At 48.5% G+C, this 9,292-nt stretch overlaps 1 protein-coding gene across 1 annotated transcript in view; it reads left to right on the forward strand.

Moving 5' to 3' along the window:
* Nucleotides 1-9,292, forward strand: part of CCDC90B (coiled-coil domain containing 90B) — a 15,229-nt gene that overhangs the window by 3,141 nt on the left and 2,796 nt on the right. The window contains exons 2-7 of the mRNA XM_015407165.1: nt 1,640-1,759; nt 2,825-2,928; nt 5,789-5,890; nt 7,823-7,864; nt 8,840-8,911; nt 9,027-9,080. Of these exons, the coding sequence (XP_015262651.1) occupies nt 1,640-1,759; nt 2,825-2,928; nt 5,789-5,890; nt 7,823-7,864; nt 8,840-8,911; nt 9,027-9,080 (494 nt within the window). The remainder of the gene's footprint in view (nt 1-1,639; nt 1,760-2,824; nt 2,929-5,788; nt 5,891-7,822; nt 7,865-8,839; nt 8,912-9,026; nt 9,081-9,292) is intronic.

The following is a 9,292-nucleotide window of genomic DNA, read 5'->3' on the forward strand; positions in this document are numbered from 1 at the left end:
CACTGGACTGTTTTGGAATGGGGGGGCTGGGGGGGGGGCTTTGCAGCTTACCTGGCTGCTTCTTGCTCTGACTGAGGGCTGCTGGGAGCAGGGGGCGGGGCTTGTTGCATGTGCCCGCCCCCTGGGCTCTTTACTGCCGGAGCTCCACTCCTGTGCGCTCCTGCAGGAAATGACCCCTGACCAGGACATATATCTCCCCTGGTTGGCATGACAATTAGGTGAAGGGTGGATGTGACGTATGCTTGGGGATTGGATGGGGTCCGTTTGACTTTCTATAATATGGTTGTACCTGCCAAAAAGGAGCTGCGGTGGCTCAAGTGGTTAAGACGCTGAACTGCAGGCTGTGGAAGGTCAGTAGTTCGAGACCCGGGTGCCGCATGATGGAGTGAGCTCCCATCTCTAGTTCCAGCTCCTGCCAACCTAGCAGTTCGAAAGCAAGAAATTGCAAGTAGATAAATAGGTAGCACTTCAGTAGGAAGGTAACAGCGTTCCGTGCGCCTTGGTGTTTAGTCATGCCAGCCACATGACCACGGAAACGTCTTCGGACAGTGCTGGCTCTTCGGCTTTGAAACGGAGATGAGCACCGCAACCCTTGAGTCGGATTCGACTGGCTTTCGATCAAGGGAACCTTTACCTTTACCTGCCAAAAGACTTCAGTTCTAACATGGTGACTTTTGGATCTTACATAGGCTCTAATAAACTTATCACTGCCAAAGCGAGTTATTGAGTGTAACTGGACCGGGGTCTGACACTCTGTAGTCTGGAGAGAAGCTGCGATTCCAGGAGATCCCCAGGCCTCACCTGGAGGCTTTGGAAATCCAAAAACAAAATCCGTGATAAAAATAACGAAGAGTCAATAAAGATATGTTTGCAAAATCATTTACCGTAGCAATTCTGTAGACAAATTCTCTTTCTATTATCGCTCACACACAGCGAATGCTGTGCAATGTAAACAATCCGTTTCACAATAATTGCTTTATCGGAGCGTGTCGCAATCACAATTCTTATCCATTTCTACTTATCGACTCTTGAAGGAAACATCCCATGTCGACGTTCTAATAACAGAACCCAAGGTCCTTGTTACATTGCGCTGCATTCGTTGAGTGTGAGCAATAACAGAAGAGAATTTTCGACAGAATCACTACAGTAAATGATTTTGCAAACATATCTTTATTGACTCTTCATTATTTTTAAGACAGGGGCTGTTTTTGGATTTCCACTTCCTCCCACGATCTCTCATTTTTGGCTCACCTGGAGGCTGACGTCTCCAAGGAGGACGCTGAAGAACAAACGGCAGCTCTTGGAGTTCCCTGATTGAACCAAGGAGAAATATCAGAGAATAGGGGATTTTTGGAGCATAGTCCCCTGGAGCTTGGCTTCAAGGTATTGGCCTTGGAGGTATATTGCCCCTGCACATGGAGGCTCTCTTCTTTGCCAGCGTTGCTGCCAGTTCCCATCTCTGTGTGCTGCCTCCCTGAAATATTATTGCTCTTTGGAATATTGTTCCTGTTTATACCCCGTCCTATAATTGACAAATGTGATTGGCGTACTTTATGAGAAGTACGAACGGGGAGGTTCTATTCTCGATGGACATGGCTAATATCTATCATCAGACTCCTTGCCATCTCTCCTGTTTCAGGCTTTGTGACCACGGCCCCCGTGAATTCATACGACGTCCGGAGAGTCGAGATAACCCCGCTGGAGCAACGGAAGCTCACGTTTGACACCCACAACATGGTGCGAGATCTGGAAGCTCACGGTAAGGCAGAGGGACCCTTGATCAATGAAACTGAATCTTTGCTGTCACTTGGATCTTCCACTAAGAAGAAGAAGAAGAGATTGGATTTATACCCCCCCCTTCACTACCCAGAGCGGTTTACAATCTCCTTTCCCTTCCCCTCCCCACAACAGACACCCCGTGAGGTAGGTGGGGCTGAGAGAGCTCTGAGAGAACTTGTGACTGACCCGAGGTCACACCAGCAGCTGCATGGGGAAGAGTGGGGAATCAAACCCGGTTCTCCCAGATTAGAGCCCGCGCTCCTAATCTAAAGAGGGAGAATAAGAGGCTGTGGTTTATAGTCTGTGTTTTCCTCCCTGTTCCTTGGTTTCCAGGCAGAACAGCTATTTCAGCCTTGCTTGTCTTGAAGAAAATGTCAGGAAGGATTTATGTTGGGTTTTTGTTTACTAGCAGAATACCTACATGGTGTGTTGGGTGTAAAGACTTGCGAGGTGTAAAGATACCTGCCAAGTGTAGCATCTCTCTGTCTCTCACTTTTTTATTTAATCACACCTAAAGATGCAGTGTGAAAACAGCCTTAATCGGTGTGAAGTTCCAGCTTTGGCTTGCATGACTATAATGGGCAGTAATGGGTTTAAATTAAGGGCAGGAAGGTACTAGCTGGATCTTAGGGAAAACTTTTTGGCAGTCAGAGTTGCGCAGTAGTGGAATGGGCTGCCTAGGGAGGTGGTGAGCTCCCCCTCGCTGGCAGTCTTTAAGCAGAGATGCTCTAGGCTGATCCTGCATTGAGCAGGGGGTTGGACTGGGTGACCTCTATGGACCCTTCCAATTCTGTGATTCTAGGATCCTAATGTAGTCAAGGAATAATAACTTTTCAGCAGGTTTGGTATCCTGTTATGAATTTTGCAAGTACTTGATTCCGTCAGATGCCCCACCCGCTTCCTAAAAGCGCTTGGCAGGCACCCCAAAAGCTGTGGGTGGGCGCCGTGGTGCCCACGGGCGCCATGTTGGGCCCCCCTGGTGTAGCTTAATCTTTTCTTGTACGGTCTCCTGCTTTTAATGCTGTGCCTTCCTCTCCCCCACCAGGCTTTGCAAAAGAACAGGCCCAAACCATCGTGTCGGCGCTAATGGCCCTGTCCACCGTCAGCTTAGATACCGTCTACAAGGATATGGTCACTCAAGCCCAGCAGGTAACTGGTCATCCCTGCTCTCGTCCCTCGCCTGGCACTCTGTCCTTGAATCTATGATGCTCTCTTATGTCTGTTACATTTTTATCCCACTCTTTCTGCCAGGGACTGATTCACTGTTCACTGATTCCTCACTCCCGCGCTAGCCCTCCGACTCTCCCCTCGCCCTGGGGGAGGCTTCCTCTTGGAGCCACACCTCAGGGGGCTTTTCGGGCTGCTGCAGGATGGGAAGGCAGGGAAGTCATGAGGGTTGTCAGTCCCCAGTTGGGGGATCCCTTGGCTTTGTGGCCTCGTTCCTGCCGGGGGGAGGAAATCTCCGGCCCAACAGCAGAGAGGTGACGTAGGCAGGGGTCATTTCCTGCAGGAGCTCACAGGAGCAGAGCTCCGGCAGTAAAGAGCGCAGGGGGTGAGCACATGCAACAAGCCCCACCCCCTGCTCCCAGCAGCCCTCAGTCAGAGCAAGAAGCAGCCAGGTAAGTTGCAGAGCCCACCCACCCCCGGCCCAAAACAGTCCAGTGGCACCTTTAAGACCAAGGTTTATTCAGGTACAAGCTCTCCCTCCTCTGAGAGGACAGATCTGCACATCCCCCCACCCCCCTTCCAGCGTGTTGATGTCAGTACGTCGGGAGTGAAGCTTCCTGCTCCCGGGGCGTCCCCCACCCCCCTTCCAGCGTGTTGAAGGGAACCTGGCAACCCTTGAAGTCCCGCTTCTTTGCTTGGAAGATCACCTCCCACCCTGTCCTCCTGACTTCTTCCCAGGACTTGCCCAAACACAGATTTGAAGGATGGTTCCGAGGCATCTGTTGTGCTTTCAGAAGGTCCCAGATTCAATCCTCGGTGTCTCTCTCTCTCTTTTTAAAAATTTTATAATGTTTATTGAAAGACAGAACATAAGAACATAAGAGATGCCAATGTTGGATCAGGCCAAAGGCCCATCCAGTCCAACACTCTGTATCACACAGTGGCCAGAAATACCAGTGCCGTCAGGAGGTCCACCAGTGGGGCCAGAACTCCAGAAGAACCTCCCACTGTTGAACCCCCCCCCCAAGTACCAAGATGACAGAGCATCACTTGCCCCAGAGTCCCTATCTATACCTTGTGGCTAATAGCCACTGATGGACCTCTGCTCCATATGCTTATCTAATTCCCTTTTTAAGCCGTCCATGCTTGTAGCCGCCACCACTTCCTGTGGCAGTGAATTCCAAGTGTTAATCACTCTTTGGGTGAAGAAGTACTTCCTTTTATCCGTTCTAACCCGACCGCTCAGCAATTTCATGGAGTGCCCACGGGTTCTTGTATTGTGAGAAAGGGAGAAAAGTACCTCTTTCTCTACCTGCTCTTTCCCATGCATAATCTTATAAACCTCGATCATGTCACCCCTCAGTCGTTTCTCCAAGCTAAAGAGCCCTAAGCGCCTTAACCTTTCCTCACAGGGAAAGTATTCCAACCCTTTTATCATTCGAGTTGCCCTTTTCTGCACTTTTTCCAAAGCTATAATATCCTTTTTAAGGTGTGGTGACCAGAATTTCAGCTTACATATATATACCAATCCATACAGATAGTTAAACCTAGTAAACAAATATTGCCATGAGTTCGGATACAACTCCTATGCCCCCTATGCTCTGGCATATTAACATCATGATTGCCTGGCCCCCATGGGAGGGAGCGAGGCGCCTGGGCACGGCTTGGGTGATAAGATCTTTGGAAGTAGTTATGGAAGTTAAGATCTCCCCATCTTGTTTAAATCTGTTGTGAATTTGTTATTGTATTTTACTGTAATTTATTGTTTTTAAATTATGTGTTTACTGTTTTAACCTCGGCACATGGTGCCCTACCCTAAGCCTTTGGGGTAGGGCGGGATATAAATTCAAATATAAATAAATAAATAAAATTACAACAATGTGTGCAACGAAAACATTGATAGTGAGCACAACTAGTACAATCGGAAATCCTTATCAGAATCATCACCTTATATCATTAATTTATGGCATCATCCAACTGAAAAGAAGAAGAGAGAAGAAAAGATTACTCAGACCTAAAAACGTATCCTCAGAGATGTAGCCATTCTATATAGCTGGGATGTGTTGGTAGTATGTTGTTTTCTGCAAAATATGCTAACAGCGGGAACCACTTGCAAGTGAATCTAGAGTGGGACCCCATGTTTCCTTTTGTGTGTGCATCATAAGTATCTGCCACTTTGCCCTTGACATAGTGACCTGATTAGAAGGATCGGCAGCAGGTGACGGGAGAGACCTCTGCCTGAGACCCCGGAGAGCCGCTGGCTTCCAGGAAGAACGTTTGTTCATTTTGTGCCTGAAAAGTCATCCCGCCCTTTAGGGCAGGGAATGAAAATTCTGGGTGTTTTCCACTCATCAGGTATATTTCCAGCCAGAATACCTCCCCCCTCCACGCACCCCCCGTGACCGCTGCTCCACGCCCAGAAGAGGGCAAAACCCCTCCAGGATCCCCGGCCAAACCGGCCTGGAGAAAAATGGCTTCCTGACCCCAATGTGGTGATCAGCATTTCCCTGGGTGCGTAAGAAGCGGCCACGAGAACTAAGCACTTCCTGCCCTCCCTTCTCGGGATCTGCCTGAGTTCACAGAATCAGCATTTTGCTGTCAGATGGCCATCCGGCCTCTTTACACAGAATCCTAGAATCATAGAGTTGGAAGGGACCTCCAGGGTCCTCCAGTCTGACCCCCTGCACAGTGCAGGATGTTCACAAATACCTACCTCCCACACACACCCAGTGACCTCTGCTCCACGCCCAGAAGAGAACACAAAACTTCCAGGATCTCCGGCCAAACTGGCCTGGAGAAAAATGGTTTCCTGACCCCAACGTGGTTCTTTTTTCCTCCTCAGGAGATCACCCTGCAGCAGATCATGGCTCATTTGGACTCCATCCGGAAGGATATGGTCATCCTCGAGAAGAGCGAATTTGCAAATCTGAGAGCAGATAACGAGGTAGTTTACCCCCCTCTGTATTTAATGGCCCAATCTGGATCCTGGGACTGGCATTCCCTCCCCCACAACCCCCCCAGCGGCCACAGTTTAAAGAAAAAGAGCAGCCCTGTTAGGTTCACGTGTCTCCAGGGATCTTTTTGTAGCAGGAACTCCTTTGCATATTAGGCGACATACCCCTAATATAGCCTGATATGGCCAGTCCTCCAAGAGCTTACAGTAGCCCCTGTAGGAAGAGCTCTGTAAGTTCTTGGAGGATTGACTACATTAGGGGTGTGTCGCTTAATATGCAAAGGAGTTCCTGCTACAAAAAGAGCCCTGCGTGTCTCGCTCTGTCGTGTGGCGTGAGGCCAAAAATGGACGCTTCTTACCAAATGTGACTGTAATGATTCCTTGTTTTATGAAAGTGTGTGTGCCTTTAAATGCTTGGTTGGAGTGCATGGTTAGTAGACTAGAGTGATTGAGAGAGACAAATGTGCTGTGACTGGTGGATGACAGAGTGTGGGAGGGGTTTTGAAGTAAATCTGTGTGGGTGCGTCAGTGTGTCAGTTATGAGAGACATTTAGAAATCAGTTGGAATTGTTCAGTTGGTGTTCAGTCAGTGAGGATTATTATAGTTCTGTGTGAGATCTCAAAGAGGGGAGTATATATGTCCTTAGCCTGAGTGGCTGACTCTAAAGGAAAGAGCGAATCCTGTTAATGTTGGAACTGAGTGTCAAACAAACAAAAGTAAAGGAAAAAAGGCTGTCTGTGTGATACATTTGAACAGCCTATTTACAAGTCTCTTTATCCTAAACAGTTACAGAATAACCAACCTCATATTTTGTTCTTAGTTCAATAAATCATCTTTTGTTTACGTTATCCCAGAACTGAATTCAGTCATTCCTCAGGACCACATAGACCCCTGAAAAGCCTAGACTCTGGGTTACTTTACCAGAAAGAAGAAAAGAGAAGAAGGTTTGGAAATCCTTAAATTCCTGGTGGCAGCCGAATCTACCCAGTTTAATAAAGGAAAGAGCACACTTCCTGCCAGATCCCTTAACTGGAGTTGTTGGGGATTGAACCTGGGACCTTCTGCATGCCAAGCAGAGGCTCTTCCCTGGAGCCACGGCCCTCCCCCAATCTTCTAAGAGCTGTCTTCTTTGCCTTTAATAACGGAGTTAGAAGTCTGAGATGTTTAGTATGTGCTGCCTCTTCCATGGAGGGAATGTGAGTCAGTGGCAGAGCATGCAGAAGGTCCCAGGTTCAATCCCAGGCATCTCCAGTTCAAAGGATCAAGTGATGTGAAAGCCCTCCACTCGAAAACTCCAGAGAGCCACTGCTAGTTAAAGTAAATCGTGACCTTGATAGACCAAAGGTATGATTCAATATAAGGCAGCTTCAGGTCTTTAGTCTGGTTTTATATGGACACTTCCACACACTAAATAATCTACTCTCAATCAATGATCCCTCTAAACTGTGGAGTCTTGTGAGCAAAAATTCTACTCTGTGAGCTCCTGGCATTCAAGTTGTGAGCGAGTGATTTGGCTGCTGCATAAATTAGTTTGCTCTGGAGCCACATCCTTCCTGAGCTATGACAAAAATGTGTGAGCCAGAAGCTAAAAAACTGTGAGCTAGCTCACACTAACTCAGCTTAGAGGGAACACTGCTCTCAATCCACTTTCAGTGCACTTTGCAACTGGATTTTACTGTGTGAACTGGCAAAATCCACTTGCAAACAGTCGCCAAAGTGGATTGGAAGTGCATTATTTACCATGCGTGAAAGCGCCTTTAGCGTTGGTTTTCACAGTGCCTCCTGCCGTGGTGACAAAGCGCCTTCTACACATATAAATCAACCGAGATTTTTCCCAGTTCCTGCATATTGTGTGACTTCCTTGTTTAATAAGGCCTCAACTGACTCACGATTTCCCTCCCCTCTCTTTTTTGGGTACCTAGAAAATGAAAATCGAGTTGGATCAAGTTAAACAGCAGCTCCTGGTGAGTCGACAAGAATCCTTCTGACAGTTTGGCCGCTATTCAGACGTAGCTAAGAAACCACCAGTAGCTTGTGGGGTGAACAGACCTTAGATTCTCGGACTGGCACCCTTCCTCCCTCCCGTGTGAACCTGCACCTGATGACTTTTTGGGTCTAACTCAGTTGGTTGTGATGTGGTTTCGAACCCACGTTTCCAACGCAAGAAACAAACCGTAACCTAAATGATCTCCCAACATGATAGGCAAAGAGACACAGTGGTAAAGAAGGAAGCAGAAGATTTCCACGTTTTAATCCCTCTCTGCGTAAAGTAGTATTTCCTTTTGTCCGTCCTGATCCTACTGCCCATCAGCTTCATTGGATGCCCTCGAGTTCCAGTATTTTGGGAGAGGGAGAGAAATTTCTCTTAGTCAACTCTCTCCACCCCATGCATCATTTCACAAACTTCTATTATGCCTCCTCTTTTCTAAAATCTCCTCCTCAGCATGAAATCCTGCTCCTGCAGAAGGTTCCGAGTTCACCCACAGCGCTTCTATTTAACTGATCTCAAGTGATGGGTGTTTTGAAATAATTTCCCTTGCCTGCAATCCTGGAGATCTGCTGACAGCCAGGGTGGACTGTGGGAAGCGGACCAGTGTTCAGACAGGAGGCTGTTTCGTGGTCATGTGCAGGGCCGGCTCACCCACTAGGCAAACTAGGCATTTGCCTAGAGTGCTGGGCCCTGGATGGGGCGCCAAGCTGTGCCTCCCCCCTCCTCCCCCCCTTTGGTGGTGGCGGCGGCGGGGGGAGGAGGCGGTGGTGGCGGCAGCAAAAGGGTGGCTGGCTCCAGAGGTCTCCATGTCTCCAGGCCCCACCAGGAGGTTGGCATCTGTGCCATAAGGCAGCCTCACCTAGGGCGCAGAAACACCTCGAGCTGGCCCTGGTCATGTGTGTCCGTGTGTACATTCAATCCTTTATTATTATTTAATCCTTTTCTTAAGAATGAAACGAACAGAATACGAGCTGATAACAAACTGGACATCAACTTGGAGAGAAGCCGGGTGACGGACATGGTAAAGAATCGTTTGCAAATCCCCCCCCCCACGCCCCATCTCTCCCCACCGCCACCCCATTCCACTTTTCCTGTGCCTTGTAACTTCTTGACTTTCCCCCCCTCAAACCCTGCAGTTCACAGATCAGGAGAAAAAACTCATGGAAGTCACGACGGAGTTCCATAAGAAAGTAAGTCATTGAAGGGGGGGGCAGATCTGGGAGCAAAATCTGAGAGCCAGTTTGGTGTAGTGGTTAAGTGCGCGGACTCTAATCTGGGAGAACCGGGTTTGATTCCCCCACTCCTCCACTTGCACCTGGCTGGATGACCTTGGGCAAGCCGTAGTTCTGATAAGAGCTGTTCTTGAAAAAGAGCAGTTTCTGTCAAGAGCTCTCTTAGCCCC

This window comes from Gekko japonicus, unplaced genomic scaffold, assembly GCF_001447785.1.
Source record: "Gekko japonicus isolate JY-2015 unplaced genomic scaffold, Gekko_japonicus_V1.1 scaffold4074, whole genome shotgun sequence".
NCBI classification, from domain to species: domain Eukaryota; kingdom Metazoa; phylum Chordata; class Lepidosauria; order Squamata; family Gekkonidae; genus Gekko; species Gekko japonicus.